The sequence below is a fragment of the Chelonia mydas genome, chromosome 1 (assembly GCF_015237465.2).
Source record: "Chelonia mydas isolate rCheMyd1 chromosome 1, rCheMyd1.pri.v2, whole genome shotgun sequence".
Classification (NCBI taxonomy): Eukaryota; Metazoa; Chordata; order Testudines; family Cheloniidae; genus Chelonia; species Chelonia mydas.
The window spans coordinates 57,963,546-57,990,178 of record NC_057849.1 but is presented as its reverse complement, the minus strand read 5'-3'; the positions used below and the strand labels follow the sequence as shown (position 1 = coordinate 57,990,178).

At 39.2% G+C, this 26,633-nt stretch overlaps 1 protein-coding gene across 2 annotated transcripts; it reads left to right on the top strand.

Moving 5' to 3' along the window:
• Nucleotides 1–287: 287 nt before the first annotated feature.
• Nucleotides 288–24,754, top strand: ITM2B (integral membrane protein 2B). Of its 2 annotated transcripts, none has more exons than XM_007063452.4 (6): nt 288–1,040; nt 13,665–13,793; nt 15,708–15,914; nt 18,406–18,516; nt 22,055–22,205; nt 23,303–24,754. In XM_007063452.4, the coding sequence occupies exons 1-6, from the start codon at nt 942–944 to the stop codon at nt 23,389–23,391; spliced, it is 786 nt and encodes a 261-aa protein (XP_007063514.1). In that variant the 5' UTR covers nt 288–941; the 3' UTR covers nt 23,392–24,754. The 2 variants fall into 2 exon arrangements, with proteins under 2 accessions (XP_007063514.1, XP_037749877.1); XM_037893949.1 differs by lacking the exon at nt 288–1,040 and adding an exon at nt 7,584–7,625.
• The last annotated feature ends 1,879 nt before the right edge of the window (nt 24,755–26,633 follow it).

The window sequence follows — 26,633 nt, the reverse complement described above, 5'->3', positions numbered from 1 at the left end:
CAGTTTTACACTCATATTTTTGAAGTTTTCTTCCCAACCATGACACCAAGAGGCTTACCTTTACTCTTAATTCTTGAGAGCTGAGATTCTAGAAACTACACAGTAGTTTTATATTGCTATCAGTACAACACAGGGGCCTGTACTGGGTATTTCTGAGCTCTGATTCCCTGGGCATTTACTTCTTAGGGGTTGCTGGGGAGGGTGGTAAGTCAGTGCATATATTGACTCATCTGTATTACAGCACCTAAACTGACCCATTATTTATCTGTATCACAGCTGTGCCCAGAGACTTTGACCAACCCATGCACTACACATAGTAACTGAGTAACCGGACAGTCTCTGCCCTAGAGTCTAAAGGTTAGATCCTGTAAACAGGTCTGCATCGTAGCCCCCCTCCCCAACTTAAAGGGGGCTTTGTGCCGACTCGAGGGGGCCCCCCCTGCAGATCCATGGCCTAAAAGACAAGATTTAACAAGTGGATGGGGTGGGGGAGAGAGACAGCAATAATGGGGCTGCCCCAAGCGGCCGAGCTGGGTGTCCGCGGTAAGCCCGGCGGTGGCAGGAATCCCAACCTGCGCTCCCGGAGCGGGGTTTGCTCTATGTGACCCTGCAAGCCCGGAGCCAGGTTCCCGTGCAGGGCCGGGAGATCTCCGCTGCGCGGGCCCGCTCTTTGGGGGCCGGGCCCGGCAGCAAAGGACACGGCGGCTCCCTGGCGCAGGCAGGCATCCAGCCCAGCTGCCCCGTCCGCCCCGCCTCCTTTCTCCGCCCCCACGGGAGGCTCCGGCAGCGCCCTGCACCTCAGCGCTCGGACGGGACTGCGCGGGGAGCTGGTCCCAGCCTGAGGCGCCGCAGCCCCGAGCCTTCAACCACTTTAACCCGCCGCCGCCCAGGCTCGCTCCCCCCCCCCCCGTCTTGTCCTTCCAGCAGCTGGGGCCGCCGCCATGGTGAAAGTGTCGTTTAACTCCGCCTTGGCGCAGAAGGAGGCCGCCAAGAAAGACGAGGAGAACAGCCAGGTGCTCATCCTGGGCCCGGACGCCAAGGTGAGCCGCGGGGCCGGGGGGGAAACCGCGGCCTGCTCCAGCTGCATTGGGGGGGGGGGGGGAGGCGGGTGATCAATAATCGCAGTGCTCAGGGCCAGAAGGGGGCAAGTGGCTTTGTGCGGGGAGGGGTTAGCTAAAGCCCCGCTGGGAGCTGGAAGCGAGGGGGTAGGGTATTGAACGGGAGCTTTGCAGCCTGGGCTCCTTGCAGACAAATCCGCCTCTGGTTTATTGATGGGAGACGAGAGGCCTCCTGGGGAAAGACAAATAAGGTGACTCTTAACAGTGCATGTCCAAAGGCAGGGAGGCAGAGCGAGGGGAGCTGCAAAGCTGGGGCCAGCAATCCCCTTGCCAGATCAGGCTTCTAAAATGGCTGACGTGAGAACAAGCTTTACAGCTCTGTTTCCCTGTACTTCGGGTTTTTTGTAGCCCGACAGCGCTTGGATTACGGCCAGCTTGGCTTTTTTTAATGCTGCGTTCTTCTCCTTTTGTGGTGGCTAGTCCGGATCCGTCGCTGAAGTTCGCTAGGGGGGTAGGAGAGCAAAGGGCTGCTGGCTTCTTGTTGTTTAGGAACAGCGTAGTTAGCCTGAGGAAAAGATACATTAGATTGAGTCCGTCCCTCTGCAAATGCAGCATATACTAGCTCACGGGTGGAGAACCAATCTGATATTAAACTACATTTGATCGTAGCCAAGTGTCTCTTCTGCAATAGGGCAAAAGTGACAAGGTTAGAGTGTCCTGTGTGTGTTTGAGCAGTTACAAAATATTAACAGCTTGGGTGGAAAAACCACAAAGTTACCAGGAGTAATAAACACGCTGAGTGTCCAGCAAGACACAGGATGAGACATTAATCCGACTGATGACAGTCAAATGAACTATGTTGGAGCACATTGATACATTTGGAAAATCTTTTTTGGAAAATCCTTTTGGATGATGGTGGAACTCTTATTGGAAATCTGATTACATTTCTGCTGTATCTTAATGCATCCGATGATGTGAGTTGTAGCTCACGAAAGCTTCTGCTCAAATAAATTTGTTAGTCTCTAAGGTGCTCCTTCTCTTTTTGCGAATACAGACTAACACGGCTGCTACTTTGAAACCTTAATTTCAGAGTTGGAGGGTTTGTGTCTGTCTGGGCTGAAACTTTGCACATGTTTAAAAAAACTAAAAACAAAACTGATAGAGACATTTAAAATTGCATATTGCACTTAATCATAAATATTTTTCAGTTTTCATATGCTTTTTTAATCTTTTATGCATCACACATCCAAATTGTGTAGTTGGATCTGTTGGACGTATATACTGTTTGTCAATTTTCTAAACCTGTAGCTGTTTAAGAAAATATTTGGGGTACAAATTAAGGGCCAGTCTTTCTCGGGCAAAGCTTCAGAGGTGAAACCCTACCCTATTGAAGTCAATGTGAGTTTTCATGTTGACCAAGAGTTCATTCCTGTAGAGTTTAGTAGTTTCAACTGAATAAGGTACAGGATTAGAAATTAATTTTGCTCTGTTTATTACTGTTTTGCTTGTCTGGAAACAGGGCGAACATTTACTAAACAGATTAAAAGGTTGTCTAGTTTCACTGTAGCTACTTATAAGTTCCCCTGGATCCTCTGCTTGTTACCAGATGTACTGGCCAAAACCTGCCTGACCAGAGCTTAAAAAACAGCATTAAAATAAAATGCTTGGAAAGGATGCTGTGTACAGGCAATAATTCCAGCCACAAATGAGCATTTTTCAGGGATGGTGGGGCTTTGAATCTGTCCTGGGCACACTTCTGTTAGTTATCAGAACTGGTCCCCCATTCTCAATGGCATGCCTCAAGGAATTCTCCTGAAATGGCCTTTTCAAGCATGTTTGTTTGAAAGCAAAAGTAAAAGAAATTCTAAGTAAAGTATATTTATCTGAGGTTTTGGGAGAGACAGTTGCCCAACACCCACCTGTGGACTTTTCAATATTGAGATAAATGCTGTTTTGTAGCTGAACTCTCACAGGATCTAAGAACCACCACAAATTTCACCATCTTCCGCTTACACTCCTTCAACCTTGTCGTCTTTACTATAAACACAGCAACATACACATTAAAACATTACCAACCCAAACCATACCAAAACAAAAAACTACATGGGGCATACACAATTCTCTCTGGGGTGAGGATGAGAGAGAGAATAAACCACACATGACAGATGTTAGTAACATTGTTTAATGCAGTGCTGGAAGGTGCTTAGTTACTAAGGAGATGAGGGTCTTATGAGAACATGTATATTAAGCCAGTATTTCATAACATATTGAGCTTATATTGCAGGATAACAATAGGTCTAGAACCCAAGTACAGACCTAAAATATACGCTGCTGTACATTTTCACTTAAAAAGTCCTGGGAAACGTTCTGGTCTCAGGTTAAAAAAGAAAAAATAAGGGAAGGGAAAGTGGAAGAAGATTGGCAGAGATAAGCGTGTGTAATTGCTTGATGAGTATTTACCCCCCAGACTCCAAGGAGAGATGATAGCAAACCAGATGGTCTTTATGTACAAAGGTAGATCCTCTGGTATGAACAAAAGGGACAGAAGCTGAAGCCAGGGGAAGTGGTAGTACACAAAGGTGGCATAAAACTCCCTTTTACATTGTCTTGCTCTGCTGCATGCCATCTTCATCACATTGTACTGGAGCAGCGCTCTACCTCAGCTGTATTTTATTGCAAGATCACCCTGGTGGTAATCCTCCCTGGGCTGATTAGACAGGGTTTGCAGACAAAGTATGCTGGCGATGTGGCACAGAACAGCCAAGGCGCACCTGAGGATCTGGCCAATAACCTCTGAAGAAGGGAATGATGAGAAATGGAATTGCAGGCCGTGGCAGAAGGGAGAGAGAGAGCATAAATTTCTATTTAAAATAACTTTTTATTGAACTTCTCTTACAGAAGAGATTCCATAGTGTAAGGCTTGTACAATAATGTGTTTGAACCGGTTACATCAATAAATAAAGAAATTTTTAATGAGTTAAAAGTACTAATCTCGGTATGTGCATAGTTGTCTATCAAGATATTATTTTGGAATTGAAAAAATGACTCCCTACTTACAGTTGCTGGAGGCATTCTATTCGGAACCTCTGATTTAAGGACCAAACTCTTCCGTTTGCACTGAAATTTCTCATGCTATAGTCTTAGCCAAAAGTCAGCATATTTTTAGTGCAGGTTCCCACACTACGCTTAATTCTCCCCCTTGCTCATGTATAGTACAATAGTATCTTTCATTACATGATTTTACCACAACCAAAGTGTGGAAAAAAGGTTTAAATGTAATACAATGGACCTTTGGAAAGCCAGAGTTCTATGGGGATGCCTGAAGCCGTCCTATATTTGACAGAGCTTGCTCAGTAGAATAAGTCCCCACTAAAGGGTTCTGGATCCTCAGCAAACTTCAAAGTCTGTTGGTCAATTCCTTCAATACCAGACATCAATCTGGCTTCTTCAAGGCTGTAGGTGTTCATCAAATATGGCTTTATGTGGTGAAGTTATGAAGTCACACCTTTGTGGGTCATAGCCAGTCTTCGGTTAGCTTAGATTTGGATAATCCTGTCTTTTACCTTAGAGCACTGTATTTCTAAGATTACAGAGAAAGGTTCGTTGGCATTGTATACTATGTCATGGTGCTTGTTTTGGTGTCGGAAAACTGAATTTACTCATTTTAAATATATAGGGCACTTTATGTAGCTACTTTTTATTCTGCAGATATTTCCCTCTTTCCCCTGGTAGCATCATTTTTGGTGGCGGCCTGGCAACGCTATTCCTGTCGGCAAAAATTTTCTTTGTGGGGACTCTTTTGAGCTCTCTCCAAAGGGAGGGAGAAGCCTTTGATAGGAGATTCTGCCACCTTTCCCCTGACAATATAGATGGCTAAACTGGCCAGCTTGTGCTTGCCTCAGGAGTATGATAGATTTGCCTGCTGTGTATTTTAGGGTGCCAGTACTAAAGAAGCATAGGAAAGAGAATTGTAGCAGGCTGATTTCCCTCTTCCTCTCCCACTGTTTTGGTGGGGGTGTTACTGAACTTGTCCCGGACCTTAAAAGAAAATAACTAACCTTCCAGTTCAGGTCCAAAGGATGTGCAAATGTCTCTTGCTTCCTTATTTGGCCATAGAGGTTTGTACGTCCTCGAATGTGTGCAGGAGGGAGAGGCAAGGATGTTGACTTTTATATTAACAAAGTTTTTCTGCACGAGGAATCTTAGATTTATTTTAACTTTGAGATTCTTGGGAAAGGGAGTAGAGGGAAATGAGTGGCTAAGTTGCCACCCTTTGAGGTAAATTCTTGCATGGTCATCTGTACTACTGAATAAATAATATACCTCCTTAAAAACAACGTCATGATGGTCTTTGCACAGTTGCCTCTAAAGCTTCTTTGAGGATGTTGCCAACAATTGAGTGAACGATACACACAAAATAATTACAAATTAAAAGAAAAACAAAACTTGTTTCACTGGAACTCTACCAAAAACAATTGCTGTTAATGTTGTAGCTTGGAAACTTGGGATTCGTTTCTTGAACTTTGTGACCTTGAGCTGGGAACATTGGTTGCAAATCTTTCTTCAAGCAGTAGAAATGAACATATGGGAGCAGAGGAGTTCTTGGAAATGGTCCATATCTCACTTCCTTTTGTGTTTCTCTCATTTTTAAATCTCTTCCTGACTTGAATGATAAATATGAAACTTTGCTATGGTGAAATACTGTTTCCCTCATTTCCAGTATATTGATATTTCATATTTTAAACAAGATATTTGTACCACACCACCACAATAATTACCTTGGCAGTTATTTATTTTGTGGCTGGTGAGACAATGTTGATGTCCATGAATGCCATTTCAGGTTAAATCAATTCAGTACATGGAAGGGAGGATACATGGGCAGACAGAGAATTGTTTTACATAGACTATTTCTAAATATCTTCTCTGTTGTCAGATTAACAAACTGATACTTGGGTAAGTTTTTTTCAAATGTATTTGGAGAACTTTTTTTTTTTTTTTTTTTTTTTGCATAAAATTGTCATATAAATAGTGTTCCCTTAAGTAGACAGGCCCTTACACTATACAGTGCTTAGAAAAATAACGTGCCTTGTACTATAATGTGCCATTACAGGTGATGACATTAAAATAATTTTGAAATGCATGTTTCTACAAATATGCACATATGTTCTATCACAGAGGTTTCAACCTGTGGTCCGCAGACTCCTGAGGGTCTGCAGATTCTCTTAAGATTACCACAGGGGTCCACACCTCCATCTGAAATTTTTTAGGGATCTGAAAATTAAAAAAGGTTGAAAACCACAGATCTGTATTATTCCTAAGAACACTTTTTGATGTGTATATATTTTTTCCTAATAAGCTCTAAAGAACTTTGTTTCAATGTAAGCATTATAAAACTATATAATGTATTCTGTAAATAGTAGAGCTGTTCAGAATCTGCAGTTGCTGTTCTGTGGGAAATTCTGACACTGGAAACTTGTTTTTGTTTTGAATCAGAGTGAAAATCTGAAATTTCTGGAATTTTTGTTTTGCAGGAAAACTTCAGTTTGAAACTATCAAATCATATCATTTTGATAATGTCAAAGCATAAATATGCATATCAACTATAATTTATGTTAAATATAGAATAGAAATAGAATTACTAGTTGAATATCATAAAAGTTGAAACAAATGAAAATGAAGATGAAACACTTTTACTGTGTCAGTATGAAACATTTTTAATGTACTGAAATTAGAGAGTCAAAATTATTTACTTCGATTTTCATGTTGAAAAAGTTCTTCAAAATTGACATGTTCCTGTGAAACGCTTTGATTTCAAAGAAACTTCATTTTCTAGTGGAAAACTGCTCTGTCAAAAAATTTTCAACCAAATCTTATAAACAGGTAAACATTTCACTATTTTCATGATTTTTTTTCTTTCCAATAGTACATCATTTGTTTGATATATTCCGGTGGTGCTTAGGATTTGGCTTTTCTGAGGAATGCTGTTGATATTTATTTTGGATCCAGTAATGTTTTTGATTACTCTTTGGAAATGTAATAAAGTAGCATTAATGGTACACTTGCAAGCTCTGTATATAATTGATATATAGTAGACAAGCAGTACAGACACTTAAATGTGTACAAAACCACTTCTCTCCATATGTCTCAGCAGTGTTTTCTGTAGTAAAATTTTGCATTGCTAAGACTAATTTTTACATAAATATGTATTACAATACTTGCAAGAACATTATGAAGTATTGTAATTAAAAACTAAACTACAATTGACAGAATAAATGCTGAAGTAAATTTTTTTCACTTGATGACTGGCAAAATTGTGTACATTGCATTGGATTATCCAGTCACAGGTGCAAATTAATAATACAACATTAATTACCTTACCACTTACGTAGTGCTTTTTTATCCTTAGTGTGAATTAATGTGCTTTTAACTTATAGACTCAAAGCACTTTACAAAACTGTATATCATTCCCAATTTTACAGCTAGGGAAACCAAAACAGAAGAGAGAAATACCAAAGGCTTGATCCTGCACCACTGAAGTCAATGAAAGTTTTGCAACAGATACAGTGGGTATGACATCTGGCCCATGGTCACACAGTGTGTCAGTGACAGACTCTGAAATAAGGTCCAGATCTCCTCAATCTCAGTGGACCATGCCACATCCAGTAGCAAGATTCCTCTGTCTAGCAGCCATACAAAATTTGCATGAAAAATTACCAACCAAGGGACAATAATTTACTTGCCCACCCTTAACATGAGAGTTACTCCTAAGGGAATTCTGCACCTAAAAATTCTGCAACAAAAAATTAAAAATTCTGTGAACAATATTTTAAAATTCTGTATATTTTATTTGTCAAAATAACACTATATAATCACACCAGTTTCAATTATATTTGGTCATTTTATTTGAAAATACCTGTCAGCAAGTATGTCTGTATGCCACAGTGCCCACTGGTGGGCAAAAGGTGGAAGTGCAGCAACATTTCGGCAGAAGCTTTTTTTTTTTTTTTGCACAAAAAATTAAAATATGCACAGCTCATTAATTATGCATGCATGCAGTCACACAGAATTCCCCCAGGAGCAGACTGAAATACTATACTGATATTTTGTTTGTTGCTCAAAACAGAAGTTGCTCACTCCAAGTGGTTGGACAAGCCGAATTTTGCAAAGCTGCTGTGTGTGATACTGTTTGGTTAATTCACATGTTCAACATTTGTAGCTGTAGAAAATCCTCTTGTTGTTTAGCAAAAGCATTAAAATAGCCACTACAATGAGCTCCTAAGGGGCTTGATTCTGCAGGGTGCTAAGCACTCTGGCCCTGATCTGGCAGAGCACTTGAGCATATGCTCAGCTTTGAACATATGAGCCGTCTCATTGCAATGAAGCCCTTTAGAAACTATCATAATAATTTATGTTAGAAGTGGAAGTTGATTAAATCTAAGCCCTTCAACCCAACTGTGTCTGATTTATGTGCAGATCAAAGGCAATATGTGGCTCTTTTGAAGGAGAAACATTTATAAAATGTATTTTAAATCTTCTTTTTGTCTTCACCATAGCTACTTTTAAATATGGGTTAGTATCTTTTGGGTAGTTGCTTGCTGATCACAAAACTTGATGAATTCTTCATGGCACATCATGTTTGCTTTAGACAGGCTAACACTCAGTTGAGTGTTCCTGTACAAATGGATGAAAATATATTTCTGTGGTGCATCCCTAATTTACTTAGAGAAATAAAGGCCTAATTGTAATAATTTCTGGAATGTGAGCTGGCTGGGTGTGTGCCTTAAGCGTGAAAGAAATTCAAGTGTTTACTATTTTAAACCAGTATGTTCTACTCTTGTAGAAAAATCCACAGGAGGGGAAGATTTACTTGTAAATCCCGATGAGATTATTCAGTCTAGGGATATCTTTGTCTGAGTGCTCCTCCTAGGAGTTGTCCTCTTAGCATTTTGAAAAGTTACCCTAAATGTTAAATTGGTGCTGTTGAATCTTTATACTTATATTGAAACAAAATACAGAAACGGTAGAAGCTGAACTGAAAAGAGCAAGAGAGTATTTTGCACATTTCATCAAAGGAGTAACTGCAGATGTTTGTGGAGCTACAGGTTATTACATTATTTTTCTTTTAACCTGTTCCCCAAAATAATTACTTACAAGTTACACCTGTCTATTATCAGTTCTAATAAGGGCATCTCTGTCTTTTTCTGGAATTAAAAAGTGTTATGCACAATGGGCAATTTTGGTATCATTTGAACAACTCAGGAGAGCACTTTATAATTCCAGAAGGACACAGGCAAAGTGCAGCTTGACACCATCCACTAACCACAACAGGCAAAAGAATCTTTATTCAAATGAAACAACTATAATCTTGGTATAATTTATTCAGTGAGGCCAGGTCAAGCAAACTTCAGAGAACCTGGCCAGTAACCTTAGATCTCAAATGCATAATGAAAGAAACATTGTTATCTGTGTATAAAAGAGCTGTTCCACAGTATTCAGATTGTGGAAATCTGGATCTTTTAACTTAAACGCTGTAAAATTAGTATACAAATTAAAAGGAAGTAGCATGAGCGCACACCTCTGTTTGACCCCTCTCCAAGGGAAGTGGGTTAGTCAAATCGCCACTGAGTCCCCTTCTGATCTTAGAATGATGAGTTCTTACAGAGGGCAAATGCCAGGCTCATGTCAGTCTCCACTTATAAGCATTTTGCACCAAACAAGATTATCCATATGGAGTTATCATAGCGTCAGGGACCCAACTGGAAATCAGAAGGGAAGGCCATACTGGGACAGAGATGAGATGTGACAGTGGAACGGCTAGGATTGATTGCTGCTGCCCCTAAAAGACAGGTAGGAAGAAAGGAGGGAGGCATATCCTTGGAGGCCTATATGCACCGAGAGATTATATGATGAATTTTGCCGGTGGAGACTCCCCAGTAGAAAGTTTCCCAAGAAGGGAAAGTTGAGGTGACAGACTGCAACCTCTGCCTCTCGAGTGGCTCTGTGCAGGGCAACAACAGACCCCAGAATGCGTAATACTGACTTGGAATGATGTGTAGTCAGGACAGCTGGGGTATGCACTAATTTGGCACAATCTTCATTAGTGGAGCTCCCCTCTAAAAGAATGCTTCCCTTTCAAAGCAGGAACCACCCTAGCATAGGGTAGGCATCAGCAACACCATTTTGCATTCAAGGTCTATTGATTCCGAGGTGCAGGGATCTATTCCGGAATAGGGAGGTGCAAATTGCTCTTGGGTCATTCTAGTTTAGAATAAACAGTATTGTGTTCCAGGAACTTGGTCATAGGTAGCAATCAGTTAGTATTAGTATAATGTACCATTGTGGGATTAATGAAATTATACATAACCAAAACTATAAATATTAAGTGCTTCCATTTAAGACTTAACTGATGTACTTAATTATCCACTTCAGAAAGGGAAATTAGATCGATATTATTTATTAATTTAACAGAGAATCTTTTTCAGTGTTGCCTGATACTTGTGGTTTAGCTCTACTGAGATGTGATAATCTCATGTGCTATCCGAAATAATAAGCAAACTGTACTTGAAACTGTGCACTAAAATTGGCAACAGATTGTGAGCAGATTAGTGCTACAGGTCAATTCATACATGTGAAATATCTTAGTATAGCATTGCTGGGCATGTATTCACAAATAATAACAATACATTGAAGGATTATGGGAATGTATTGAATGTTCAGTTTACATCTATCATTCATACATCAAAGCAAAAATATTTAGGAATATTAATAACATCTGTTTTAACTTCACACCATCTTGGAAGCAGCAGTTTGAAAGTAATTTCAATCTATTTGGAGGTTCTTTTGGTATATGAGAAATTAGTTTGTGGTCTAAGCCCAATTCCTAGGGGATAGGTGTACATAATGTAAAATCCTCCTCCACAGTTTTTCATTGTTATATCAATTGAATTGAATAGCTATTTTTGAATATTCTTTGTTTGCTATAGACAAGTGACTGTTCTCTCTCAACGCTGTTTGAATTTCCCCCCTACTCTCTTTAAAACAAACTTAAAACTATCAGTTTGTTTTGAGATAATTTAAAAATCAGGTTATGCTAAACTTTTTATGTAATATCCCTCTCTCGAGTGTTGAATCCTCATTTTCTGTCTATTTTCCTTATTAATCTACAGCAATTTCCATGGCAGCATTTTTTTAAAAAAATTTTATGTAGATGTCCTTCATAGTTTGAAAAGTCTTGGGATGTGAAATTACCTGCTAGTACAGGGACAATATAAAAATCCTTGCTTTAACTGGCTTAGAGTTATAATTAAACAAACTTGACTGAAGAATCCACAGTGAATCAGAAACTGACCTGAAACTTAATTAAATTACCATGGGTATGGTATTAAACTTCATCCTCAGCCTTTCACTTGAAGGAACAATGTCAGTTTAAAAATCATGTAGGTAATGAAAAAATCCTTAGATAATTAACAATTAAAACTGAAAGGATTTTTAAAATTGCTACCTACATTTCACTGTTCATGCTGTGGTGAGTCAGTTTCATTTTTAATATAGTTTTCTAGCCATTTATACTTTCAGGGTCTTCTGCATTAGCACAGAGGTTACGGTGCTTACTTTGCAAACGCTGCCGGGGAATTTTTATCAGTTAAAAACTCTGCTTCAGTTAGAATTTGTTTATGCTTTCCATAGAAACATTTGTATTGGTCTGGAAGGTTTGATAAAAGCTTATGTTTACAACGCCTGCATTTCAGGTCAAGAGAATGCATCTTCCAGAAGCTCATAGTATTCTGTATTTGGAACAGAAATCAATGATGTATCTAGCTGTAATAAATTGAAAACCTGCCAAAAGAAAGATGCACTTATTTGGCTTTTTGCAGCACTCTGCAAGTTAATATAAAAAACTTTTTTTTAACGAAGCATAAGCTGTAATTATTTTTGAAAAGTTTTGATCCTGTTAATTCTTCCAGTCTGCTGTTGTCAGCTGTCACCTTGCAGAAAAGCGAGTACGGAAGCTTGCCATATATTGTGGGTGACTGATTTGTACACCACTATTAAAGCAACATAGAGAATAGGTTACAATTAGAACTTTGATTTTTAAAAATTCAACATTTTATTTAGTTATTAAGTGCTACAACCGCTTGTTGTAATAATTGCATGGGGTCTTCCCAAAACAAACCCAAAAGCCATGAAAAGTATCTGCTGAAAGATAAGAGTATATCCATCACTCTAAAGCAAAACTTTTTCTTCCTCTTAGTGAAAGGGGTGTCTAGGGTTTTTCCACTTTTATTTTTCACCACTGTTTTCTGTCTTCCTGATTGTCATGATTTCTTGTTGTCACCAGTAGGAATGGTATAATGAATTACTTTCCGCTGATGCAAACGCTGACATTTATCTGTCAGTGTTATGGATTGGAAGGGGTTAGACTCTAGGAATACACCTACACTGCAAAAAACCCCAACCCCAACCACCCCCCCACCCCCCCCAGCAGAGAGTCTCGGGTCACAGTATGGCACTACAAATAGCCACGAGGATGTTCCTGCTCAGCTAAAACCTGGGAAGGTGGATGTTTCAGAGCCCAAGCTCCAGACTGGGTGGGAATATCTACACAGGTATTTGTAGAGCCATAGTGCAAGCCCGAGCCCGTAGACCTGGGTTCTGAGACTTGATGCCACAGGTGTTTTTTGGCAGTGTAGATGTACCCTAAGAAACCAAGGGTAAAACCCTGCCTTCGTTTACCTGAATTATGCAGAAGTGAGGGAAGTGAAGGGTGTTGATCATGTGATATAGACATAGGCGTCCTCCTGCAAGCACCAGCTCAGGATGGCTTGAGGAGGAAATGCATGATTCGGTACTCCTTACTACTGCTCCAAAGAGGAGCATTGTGTGTCCCTCGTATGTAGCGCGATATGTACAGCGTGGGGCCTAACAATGCTCTCTTGTGCCTGTAGTATGCCAACTAGGGCAGTAGCCAGTTCCCTAGCTATTGCTCAAAAGAGTTCTAATACGCAATCCCACTCTTACTGCTGTGCCAGAGGAGAGGAGGGAGACTCCTTATTCCCTCTTCTTCACCTATCACAGTCGTATATCATGGGGACAGATATTGCCCTAAGCTTATTCTTCAAACCTCTTAAAGTGTACCATGCTGAAGTGTGTCCTAATGCTTCTTCTGAATACAGGTCCCTTACATGCTATTGTTTCACAAAAATTAGCCTAAAAATGGATACTCTTCTGGACACAAACTGTGAAAAGCTCAGCTATGAGAGAAATGATGCTTCAGATGACTTCACCATTCCTGAACCTTTCCCATGACTTCTCAGCTTGTATGCTTTTGACATTAGTAACCAGTTGATGGGTCAGCCCAGGAAAATGGCAGTAAGAGGTTGCAGCATTTATAGCTGTTTTTATCTCATCATAATCTCACCAGAGGTGGTGTTGCTGTGAACCTTAACATGGAATAAGTTTTAAAGTATTTTTTCCAAATGTGAAATAAAATTACCCAATATTTTCTAGTGGTGCTGGAAATGTTTGTGCTAAATAGACAGGTACATCCACAATCTTTTGTGGATTTTGGAATGTTATGTTGACAATTTCCCTTTGATATGTTTCTAGGACCCTGAAGCTGTGGTGCCCGTTGGACAGAGGAGAGCTTGGTGTTGGTGTATGTGCTTTGGAGTAGCTTTTATGCTTGCTGGTGTGATACTTGGTGGTGCCTATTTGTACAAATATTTTGCATTCCAGGTAAGCCAAATACATTTTGTGTAGTAAAGGACTTTCATTTTTCTCCCTGTATGCCCTGTGTTTAATAGAGAATGAACAAGAGAGTGCTACTGGTTCTCTCTCTATTCACATTTATTGTTTAAGAGCTGAATGTAGAGCTTTTTCAGAAGTTATTTTCAGTCCTCCTCCTTTGATAGGTCAGTTGGGAATTCATGAAGAGTGGTGCCTTTGGCAGTTTCACTCTGGGATAAATTACTCTTCTCCTCATATGACCAGATTCAGAGGGAATGTGTAAGGTGGTGTCAGACTCCCTGGGCCAGATTATCTCTCCCACAGGAAAAACTCGGAGAGAGACTTCTGGGGCAGGAAATTTCCACAGATTTCTCCCCTACCGTTCAGTTGGGGAGAACGGTTTGCCCTCACCCCCCTGTGGAGTAGGCCATTGAGCAAGCCCCTAAACCTGGAATCTGCAGGAAGCCAGAGCTATCTGTACAGAGGCCTTGCAACTCTGCATTGGCTCTGACTTCCTGGCAGTGCAGTTCCATTGGAGCTCTGCTACAAGGGACTTCCCTGTGACTTCATAGGGATTCTGTGGAAATTATGATAATACAGACCCTGAATGTCATGGGTCTGGTGGGGTAGCTAATGTGTCAGTCTGGCTAGTATCCAGTTCCTCCCCACTCCCGAAACCGACTCCAGCCATGTGGAACATACTATGTTGGGCCAAGGGTGGGAAATAGTGCCATGGCGGCAGCTGATGTACCTCCTCTCTATTTGTGGGAGGGGAAAGACCTGTGTGGAGGGTTCCCAGAAAAATCCCATTCCCTGACAGCCTGATTTCCAGACACCTGGTGCTTTAGACCATTTACGTCCATTTGCTAATGTCTACAGGAGTCTAAACTGATCAAACAGCACAGAGGAGCTGGAGGAGTCTAATTAAACTTGCATCTTCTTATACCTTTCTGGTTTGTTCTTGCTGTTCTGTTCTGGATCTTCACTTTCTCTGTGAATTTTACCAACTTAGACTTTATCAGACTCGGTGGATGAAATTCAAAGTGGTGTAAGCTATATTTTGGTTACCAGGAGCAAGTCTAAGAGCTTGTCTGCACTACAGTGTTAGCCTGAGTTATCTACACCCCAGTTAACTCCTCTGGAGTGAGCCTAGCTCAGGTGAGAGCGGTCATACTGTAAATAAAATATGTAGTTGACAGGCTACAGCTTGTGAGTGAAGACAGTTGCAGTTTAAAACATCAGAAATGAATTCACTTTATAAACAAACTTAAAAAGTCTTAAATCTAGGAAATTTCAAGATTATAAAGGACTTCCTGAACATGTTGTGGATTGTCAGAATAAATGAATTAAACAGGATTTAGGCTAGACCATAAAACATAATCAAATATATTTAAGGACCTGATTATTGAATACTACAATTTGTAAGTACAAGTTTAGGCATGAAAACTTTTAAGTACCTTATTCTGCTCACAAATCATGGAATTAGAGGTATGCATGTCTTATTTGCACCTGCAGTAATTTGTTGTGCAAATGGAAGACCAGGTTAAAAACCAGGTATGAAATCCTGACATCCTTGACGTCAGTGGAAAAATTCTGATTGACTTCAGAGGGGCCAGGATTTCACTCCAGGCCCTTAATCTCTTACTCAAACTATGTAGAAGACATGTGCTGTCTAAAATTGATCCAGTGTAGGCTTATGAATTAAATAAATTGGCTGAAAAAATGTAGTTTAGCTTGATGATGGGCAGTGTATGCTCAGGAGAAGTTTGAGAATGGAAGAGCCGTGTGGGTGGAGAGTAGAGCTTAAGGTGCTGTAACATCACTATCTGAGGAAGCTTGCATAGTAGTTGGTCACATTTTAAATGTTTTATAAACTTGCTGAAATGTTGTTTGTTCTGGGATTATTTTATTTATTTTTTTTAGCAAGGTGGTGTGTATTTCTGTGGAATAAAGTATATTGAAGATGACTTAACTCTGACTGAGCCTGATGCACATGCTCCAGCTGCTCGCTACCAGACAATTGAGCAAAACGTTCAGATCCTTGAGGAGGAGGATGTTGAATTCATCAGTGTGCCTGTCCCAGAATTTGCTGACAGTGATCCAGCAGACATTGTTCATGATTTCCACCGGGTAAGGAGTGTCTGCTGAGAATCCTTGAAAGCATGAAAAAACAAAATTTCAGAATGCTTTTTTTTTTATCAACTTAATCTGTGTGGTTTCTAATTATTTCAGTTATTTTTCTGGTGTGAAAGTGTGAGCTCTGCAGTATTTTGGTATTCAGAAACTGGAAGTAATTATTAAACCTGATGTTCAGAGTGCACATTTGATGATAATCTTGCTGTTCTCCTGGTCTGTAAGCCACCATTTATAAAGTGTTCTTGTTCATGAAAAGAGAGGGGAAAAAACCCAAACCCATCCATTTCCTTGTCATAATACAAGAACGTGAAGAAAATTTTAGTCTTATTGTTGAAGATACATGAAGCCAGATTGTGATCAGCAACAGTAGTGATGAATGTGGGGTGGAAGAAGCCTTCATTCCCTTGGACACCCATGTGCAGGGGCTAGTCATATTCACAGTCATTGTATTCACCTAGTGTTGTATTCATCCAGTAGTGCTTCAAAGGAAGCTAACCATTCCAAAGGGGACAGTGGAAAGGCAAGGATACAGCTGACTGGCTGTGGAGGGCAGTACATTCTGTATTCACTTTAAGGGGCATGGCAGCAGCCAGAGCCCCACCCTGGGCATTTGGGAGCTCTCAGGAGGCACTCTGCCTCCACTGCAGGCCACTCGCTGCTTTTAAAGGCATGACTGAGCACTACTGAAGTACTTTTATCCTATCTTTTGTAAATAAATATCTTTGTTACACATCTGAATAGTACAATTTTTGCAAGACATCTCTGTAATGCTACAGTTTTCTCTCAGTGATCATAGTTAACGTTGAAAAAACCCATTTTCATTCTCTCCGTTTTCTGAAAATTATGCCATTATGCGTAAATAGTCCATGCCTGGTTTCACTGAAATGTGACTCTTGCTGCTGCTGAAAGCCTGAGGAAAAACTGTTGAGCTATTTTTGTGTTATGCAAGGCTGAAAAAAAGAACACTTTCCTACTGTGTAAAATCATTGCCATGCTCTTTTTTTGTATGAACTCAAACATGTTAAAACATGAAGTTAATAGTTAGGCAAAATGAGCACTAACATTCATAAGCAAGTTTGGGAAAACCATTGTTTAAATAATGTGATTAGAAAAAATTATTTTTAAATATATTCAGTAAACATTTGTGAAGATTTACAGCAAAGCTTCTTTCACTCACACGTCACACTTTCTCTACCTAGCATGACAGAAATAAAGGCTGGCACCTCATATACCAAAGTGAGGTCTGACCTTCAAAGCCCATTTCAATTCTGTGTAATATTAATGTTGCATAGCTAAATAAAATAAAAATAGGAAAGACAAAGGTATTTCCCACAACAATGATAACTTGGTCATAATGCAGATCCTACACAGATGTGATACCATGGTGAGAGGAGCCTTAGAAATATTATAGGTGATAAATATATTTTGTAGTATGCATTTAAGGCCTAATCCAATGTCCACTGAAGACAATAGAAAGATTTCTAATGATTTCATTAGGCGTTGGATCAGGCTCTAAGAAACGTGAAGATGTATGAGAAAAAATAGCAATAGAAAATAAAATGCAATGTGACCGTAAGAACCTCATGTTTTGTACTTCATTATTCTTAAGCCTTAATGCTTTGTTAACTTGAGGTCCCATGCTGCAAACTCTTGCTATAAGCAAAGTACTTACTCCTTTGGCAGTTAGACTAGTCATAGTAGTAATCATTATGATCAATAGTGTTTGCAGGATTGGGGCCCTTAGTTCTTCATATTTAATATGTTACTCTCAAAAAATGTTGGATGTTGCAAGACTGAACACTTGAACATAATATATTTCCCTTCCTTAGCAAAAACAGTTTAGTTAATGGTGCCTCAAGACCTTTCAGTCTAGTTCAAGGGTCTATTAGAGTTATAGTTTAATAAACAATTACAAATATTACCCTTTGGATAATCCAGAGATCATACATTACTGGTTTAAAATTTATATTCTGCAAGTTTGACACTTTTGTTTTTTTTTGAGGTTTCCCAAGTATATCAGTAAACTAGCGTTTCAACTGCACAGTATTTTGGAAGAATAAAATATTTTTATATATAACATCTGATATTTTCTATTGCGCGTTCTCTTCCAGTCATGTTTCATTGTGAACTCTGAAAGGGAGATTTATACTTTCAGATTTCTCCCTGAAATTTTAAAATACAAGCAACAAGATTAAAAAATACTGCACTTAACCTCCGACAGCTCAGATGCACTCAAAAGTCTGAACTACCTAGTACCAATTGACTTGCAGAAATCTCTGTTCTAGCTAACCTGATATTAGGATTGCCTTTTATCTCTGTATCCCACCACCAAACTCAATAAATTAGAGCACACCTTCTAACTAACAGTACTGTAACTTATAGGAAGAACAAGTATATGACAATAATTGAGCACAATGTTTACACAGTTTTGCTAACCCTAGAATTATTAAAATGATTTTGATTAGAATATGCATTTCTTCACCAGAGACTCACAGCCTACCTCGACCTTAGCTTGGATAAGTGCTATGTGATTCCTCTGAACACTTCAGTTGTTATGCCACCAAAAAATTTCTTGGAGTTGCTGATCAACATAAAGGTATGGTTGAATTGCAGGTGGCTTTGTTATATATAATAAAGAGAAACATGTTCATATTATTTTCACAAGTCCTGGAGTTCATACGTGCAAAGTGCTTTCAAAAAGTTAACTCCTCACTAAAGAACTTAAATCTTCAGAAGAGTTCAGTTTTAAAGGAATTATTGATTTAGGAATAGACAAAAATGTCATTCTTTGGTGAGATTACATGTTTGTGTGATTAAAGGTACCTGCAGAGATGTAGTGTACATAGACTTTTATGAGGCATTTGACTTAATACTGCATGACCGTCTGATTAAATAATTAGCACTATACAGTATTGATAAAGCACATGTTAAATGGATTAAGAATAAGCTGACAGACAGATCTCAAAAAGTAGTTGTCAATGGGGAATCTTTGAATGGGGATGTTTCAAGGGGGGTTTCTGCAAAGATCAGTACTAGGTCTGATGCTAGTCAACATTTTCATCAATGATCTGGAAACAAATATAAATTCATCACTAATAAAATCTGCGGATGACATAAAGATTGGCAGACTGGTAAATAATGATGAGGGCAAGGCAGTCGCACAAAGCGATCTGGTCCGCTCGGTAAGCTGGGCCCATTCAAACAAAAAGAGTTTTAATACAGCTAAATGTAGTTATACATTTAGAACAAGGAATGCAATCTAGAACTACAGAATGGGGGACTGCATCCTGGAAAGCAACTCAATATAAGATCCTAGTGTGAAGATGTGGGGGAAAAAGGGATAATGCAATCCTTGAATGTATAAACAGAGGAGTAGGAGTAGAGAAGTGATTTTATTTCTGGGCATGGCATTGGTGAGGCTCATTCTGGGATACTCTATACAGTTCTAGTCTTCACATTTTAAAAAAGATGTTGAAAAATTGGAGAGAATGCAAAAAAGAGCTCCCCCTCCCGGCCTCCCTTCCCCCCCCCCCCCCCCCGCCACAAAAAAAATTATTCAAGGGCTGGAGAAAAGTGCCTTCCACTGGAAGAAGTAAGGAACAAAAGAAGACTGAGAGGTGTCTTGATTACAGTTAGACTTGGAAGGATTAGATTTTTATCAGTAAACGTCGATTTCAGCACACACACAAACTAACAAAACTATTTCCATCAATGATAATCAAAATTTTCAGATAGGCATAGTAAGAAAACTACTGCTTGAAAACCTATTAGAATCTGATTTAAGGATATTTACTTTGTATATTTTTACATGTGATGTTGACAATTTGTGTTTTAACATTATAAAGCTTTAAATATTTGAATCAACACCTATTGTCATTAAATAATTATTGTTGAACACTCCCCTAATTTCCCACAACTGTGAAAATTTAAATAGATAAAAATAAAAATCTTAAAAAAACCTTAGATATTGTCTGTCAAAATTATAAATAAATAAACATAGAATTTTGCTTAGCCTAATTAAAATATATAAGTAAATACTTGGTACTACAGGGCTCTTTAACTTAGTGGAGAAAACCTAATGAGAACCAATGGCTGGAAGTTAAAGCCAGACAAATTCAAAATAAGACAAAAATTTTTAACAATGAAGGTGATTAACTATTGGAACAAAATACCAAAGGAGGTGATGGATTCTTCATCTTTTGATCTCTTCAAGTGAAGACTAGATGCCTTTCTGAAAGATCTACTTTGGCCAACCACAAATTGGTGGGATCACTACAGGGATAAAACTACGTGAAACTTAATGGCTTGTGATATACCGGACGTCCAGCTAGATGATCTGATGGTCCCTTTTGGCTTTAAACTCTATGATTCTACGTATATGGACAAATATGCTGCAAGAATAATTTATAGCTATGATTTTCCCCATCTGTAGTATGCAATTAAAGCACTTAAGTGGGAGTGTATAATTTCCTTTAACTACAGTAGAGAGCAATCTGTTTTTCTTACGTTCTGTGTTCTTTTAGATTGCAGTTTGAAATATGGTGTGCTTTTAATAAGCAATGTCTTTACTGTAACAATCTTTTTCTTCTTTCTGTGGAAAACAAAACTGTTTTTTCACCTGAACTTGGAAGGTCTTTAACTTACAAATTATTTGTTTAAATAACAAGGCTTTTCATTGTTTAATGAATTACAAGGTCAGCTGAAAAAAACAATTCACCTCTGTATGCCTCTTTAGATGTGGTCAAGAATATGTCTACATTTCAGAGTAAATATTATATAATCACTACTTTGGTGCTAAAAAGAACAGCTCTTAATCAGCTTGTTTAAACATGCTGCTTGGACTGAAAAAACATTGTTGTCCTTAATCTCTGGTTTGTAATTGAAACTTGTACATGGCTCATTGAAAATAAAAATAAAAATCTTTAGCCAGCTACACTACATTCTATGCTAATGTAATTTTCTGGATGAAGTGCAGCAGTTTCTTTGGATTCCAAGGTGCTTTTTAAAAGTAGCTTAAGTGTTTGAACTCACAAGTGAAAAATAGATTAAAAACTCCCTCTTCATTAGTGTCAGAAATTAGGAATTATACTAAATGGAATCTCTTTCTATGCAGTCACATTTTAGAAAGACTGATTTATTTGTGGATAACATTTTAATAAAGTCAACTTTTAATAAAGTTGACAATTTTTGTTTCTGTGAATATTCAACTGTGACAGAAGGACACAATAGGGCCTGATTGTGTGCTCTTTTAAATCAATGGCAAAACTCTTGTGGACTCCAGATGGACGAGGAATGGGGCCCTAGATCTGTTTTCTGAACCAGCTTTCTGAACTGTTGTCGGCAGAGTTTTTGCTGGTGGTCTCTGGAGAGCTCAATATTCACATTATTTGGGCTTTCCTTATGTTCTGGTAATGGCTTTACGATCAGCAAATATAGAGGAAAAAATACTTTCTGATATATTTTCATTTAATCAATTCGTATAGTTGGCGCAGAGATGTTATGTGATTGTTCTGTGGACCATCTCTCCTCCCATTCAGTCCATTAAGTTGTGGCCTGTGCTATGAAAATGTTTGGGATCCCCCTATTTTAAACTTAACAGAATGCAGAAGGATAGTAGTAAACTACTGATCCCTGAGACCTGCATCAATCAGCAAGATAGTACTAACCTCTTGCACATTTCTGCAGTCTTTACTTGGACAAAGCTCCAATTGACTCCCTAGTAAATGATAGTGTTTGGTGAGTAAGGACTGCAAGATTTGGCCCACAGTAACGAACCTTAATTGGAGAAAATTTGCTTCTCTTATGCCAAAAAAACTGATATAGATTTAATTATTGTAATGGAAGAACACTGTGCGTCAGTGTCTCCTGCTGTGAAAATGTTGTGACATTTTATATGATTACTTTATTATCTCTTAAATATTTGCACTAAAATGCAGTCACATTCTTGATGTTTAAAAGAAAATTCTATATGTACTACATATTTTGAAAGTCTGCAAAACTGCAAATCCTGATTTGTATAGAACTGCTGCTGTTGGAGATTATATAAAATTGATTTGAATGCTCTTGTGTGTACTTAGTAGAAGAATGAATGATTGCACTTCTAATAATGAGCTGTTGCCTTTTTGTTAATGTAGGCTGGAACATACTTGCCTCAGTCCTATCTGATTCATGAACAGATGGTTGTTACTGATCGCATTGAAAATGTGGATCAGTTGGGGTCCTTTATTTATCGCCTGTGCCGTGGCAAGGAAACCTATAAACTACAGCGCAAAGAAATCATGAAAGGTAAAGTCTCTTGAGAATGTTATCTTGTGTTGATGGAAACGTTAATGTTTCTAGTCAATAAATAGCTGGATATGTTGAAGATAAGGCCTCTCAGATTAAAATTTAGAGTGGTCTTGCTGTCATTGGCTTCTTGAAGCTCCTGAGTGTTTGCACAGAGACTAGCATGATGGGGTCTGGAGCATGAATGCAATATAAAATGACCTTTTTCCCCATTAATTTTTCTTTAAATTCTCATTGAATGTCTTCCCCACCCCCTCCCCGACAAGGATTTTTAAGAAAATGAAAATTTTCTCAGAGTTTGTTTAGTTGAAAAACCATTTTGTGTTGAAAAAGTATTTTGGCAGAAGATTTTCAGTCAGCTGCAATATAAATAATACAAAGCTAATAATAGTGGCCTTTACCATCAGTAACTGTCAGAATGGTTAACCACGTACACACTTTATGGTTCAATGTTTCATATATAGAAAGGATGGTCTTATTGCCAAAGGACAGAATTGAAAGTTTATTAATTTGTCCTAGATGTTTTGTGCAAACTTGGCCATGTCATTTAACTGCTCTGTGCCTCCTAATATGCATCTATAAAATAGGAATAATAGTTGTCTAGCTCACCGGAATCTTGTAAAACTTATATTATTTGTCTGTGGAAAGATCTTTGACAATCTCAGATTCAAGAGTCTAGAGAAGCGAAGTATTGTAGTTTTTGTTTAGCATTTGTTTAATGCCAAAGGAGAAGTTTACAAGCATACACAGAACTAAGTTAATTGAGTAATTTACTCAGATTGCTGACTGTGTTTGGGAAGGTGGCAGATGGGGAAAAATAAACTATTTTGTAAAAATGATTGCAAACAATCTTTTTAAAAACAAAAACACTTTAATTGATCCCGTGATAAATAAGGGACACAAGTAAATAATAGATCACTAAAATGTTGATAAATTTGGTATTCCTCTATTTGCTCCCGATTTGGAAGTGAATTGAGAGGTACCTCTGGTACCTTATTACAGTAAATGGACTAATACTTTAATTCTTTTTAATATGCATCACTCTCTCTCATTTGTCATCCCTCCCTCCCTTCCCCATTTCCACAAACTCTCAACAGGAATTCAAAAGCGTGAAGCCAAAAATTGCCGAAAGATTCGACACTTTGAGAATTGGTTTGCTATAGAAACGCTCATTTGTGAACAGTAATGAAGAATATTACTGTAACAGAAGACTGAAAGATTACAGTATGATCCCACTTTGTATTGTGTGCAGTGATTATTTTTTAAAATCTTCTTTTACGTAAGTAGTGGACAGGGCTTTATTGCTGAACATCTTAAACACTTTTCATCTCATGATAAATTTTTAAATATGTTTTAGGGTTTTTTCTTATTTTCAAGTGTGGTGCCCTTTTTATATTTGAATAGCAATTGTATAAAGTCTTAGTTACTAGTGCATTTCATGTGATGAATCTTGAATACTATGAGAAAGATAAAGTCTCTGAAATATCTGCCAGTTTTAATTAAGTAAAATTGAAAAGAATTATTAATCTGTAGAAAAATATGTACAGATGGACTGAAAGAACTACTTCTAACTGTAATACTCTAAGCTATATAGTTTGTTACAGCATATAGATAAACATATAATTCAATTTCCCCTCACTAAAATGGGCAATTTGGTTTTTTTAAAATATTGTCATATTTACCTATTCAGATTGATTTCCGACTTGATGTTATAATATGGCAAGGGTCTGCTGTACTATCTTTTAGAAAATGTAAGGAAATTAAGCAGTAACTTGTTACTAACTTTTATATAATCCATGTATGTGCAATGGAAAATAAATCTTACAGACCTGTTTGTCTAAAAGTCTTGTTGGGTTCTCTTTTGCTATAATTAATTTAGGAAAAAATTAATGCTTGTTCCTGTTAGGTTGGGTTTGCTTTCATATGTTCTGTAATCACAGGAATCCATGTTCGTTCCAAAATGGAGTTTTATGCCTAGGTGACTTATAGATTTATTTTCCCACTCTTTTATTTCTCCTGGAGTTGTAAATAACTTCCATTCAAAACCGGTTTTCCTAAGGGGCTTCCCGCCATTTCTAAGGGGTTTCCCAGGCCAGTGTATATAAAGCTGCCCCGAACGTGGCTTCAGGGCTGTCCATCTGAATGGCAGCCAGGGACAGTCATGGATCACGGGTCTTATCTACAGGCATCTATTCATCTTAAGGATAGAAGGGCTAGGGATTTTCCTCTAACAGCTTCCTCACCTGTAAGAAAAGAGGAAGGAGAAGATACCATACCTTTGTCATCATCCATCGCTGTTCTCTGAACGCATTATCTGCTTTATCCCATGGTCTCAAGAAACATCTAGATCCTCTCCAAAGGCTTATCATTAGCCAGAGGATTGAGCACCTGCCATCGCTTCGATCTGGGAAGAAGGTTTTTATACATCTGTTTATAGGGTTAAGTTGGGGATAATAACTGTATTGTGTCAGTTTGCTGTTTGTTCCCCTTCTTGTTTGTCCCACCTTTGTTATAAACCCTTCAATACACTTTATTTGATTTTATCTTTATTGCTTGACTCCTCATTATTTAGGGTGGGAAGGTCCTCTTTGCATAAGAAAGGGGTCCTACCAGATGATAGATGCTGGACACGGAGGCCGAACCTAGGGAGACAGGAAGCATAAGGGTCTCTTGCTCGCTCTCTCTTTCACACACGCGCGCACACACACACACACACACACACACTCCTCCTTTGCCCCCTCTAACAATTGGCAATCGCGGCAGGACCTCTCTTTAGGGTTTCCTTTCTTTGAGAGGTCCTGTGTTTCGTTTTAATTTGCAATACAGCGATTAATCTTGGCCCATTGGCCCGGGGTGGGATCGAGAGTGGGCGGCTATCCACCAGGAACCGTGTCTCCATACCTGACGGCTGGGGAATACTGGACACAGTTTCCCTGTGAAGCCATTTCTGAAGGAGTGGGGGGGTGGGGGAGTAACCGTACCCTCTTTCCCATTTTTATTCGGGTCTAAGGAAAATCCTGCTGTCAGGAGTCAGGGCAACGGACAATAGTGAGTCCGACCCTGACCATGTTCTGGAAGCTCCTGCAGATCAGCTAGTGACAGGACAAGAGTGCCGTCACGGGGAAGCGTCGGCCATATTGTTGGCAAGGCGTCTTCTTTTCTGAAGGTGGGCTGGCAGCCAATCACAGACAGTAGAGCAGGGAGGGCAACAGCCCGTAAGACCTACCGTAACAGCTACTGCTGTGAGCCACTCCACAGCCAGGGAGCTATCTTCATTGGTAGCCTCGGTACTGGCAACTTTTACCTTTTGGATTTTAAATACAGACCCTGAATATATATATAGAGAGAGAGAGCTGAGGGTAAGCAGTTCTTAGGTACAGCATGGATTGAGTTTCAGCATGAGAGGATGGGAGAGCAAGCACAATAAAAATTCAGTGGATCATGGTCTTGAGTTATCTGGGAAAGGTCGTTAACCCTGGAAGCAGGGGTCCATATCTGGAGTGGACGCCTAGAAACATTTAACACCTTGTGGGAGAGAGATTCCATTTGTAAGCCCCTCCTGAAAAAAAGTGAGCGGTGAAGTGCCCTTCTCTATGGACTAGCTGTGGTAAGCAAGGAGCTCCACCAGCAGGTCGCCTTGCTAAAAAAGGAAAAAGACCAAGCCCAAGAGGGAAAACAACAGGCAGACCAATTAGCTCAGCAGCAACTAACAGACCTGTTAGCAGAGAAGTCAAGAGGGACATCATTGACTCTCCAAATCTCCCAACTGGAGACCCAGATTAGGGAGATAAGTGAAAAATCCTCAGCTGCTGAGAAAGTAGCTGAAGTAAGGGCTTTAGAGTGACAAGAAGCCCAAGCTGTAATCAGACAGCTAATGAAAGAAGTGCATAAGCACAAAACCTCCCAGGTTAATCATGTGGAATGTCAGCACCACATTAGCAAGCTCCAGAAAGAGCTGCAGCTGGAAAAAGGAATAAAAAGAGCTACTTGTAGTGACCCCCTTGCTGCCTACCATGCAGAAGGGGAAGACACAGACACAGAGGTTGAGGATCTTCCTCCCAGATGCAGCAGGGAGACTCCTAAACAGGCAACGCCTTCAGCCCCAGGGGAGTACATACAGGGGGCAGATGCCCACCAAAACCTCCCTCAGGCCCCTGTGGTAACATCAGTGACCCAGTATGAAGGTACCAATCACCCACCAACTGTAAAACGAGAAAGTAAAGCCTTAACCCCAGAACAAGCGTGGGGCCCTGGGTAAACAGTTTGGGAAGTGTGATAAAGAGAATGTGTTAGACTGGTTAACAAAAGCTGCAACACCTAATTGGACTATGAGGATTTTGTTATCTTGTTAAGGGAATGTATGTCACCTGATGATTTTGCAAATGTTCCTTATGATGTGTTAACTAATGAGGATAATGGTCAAGTTAT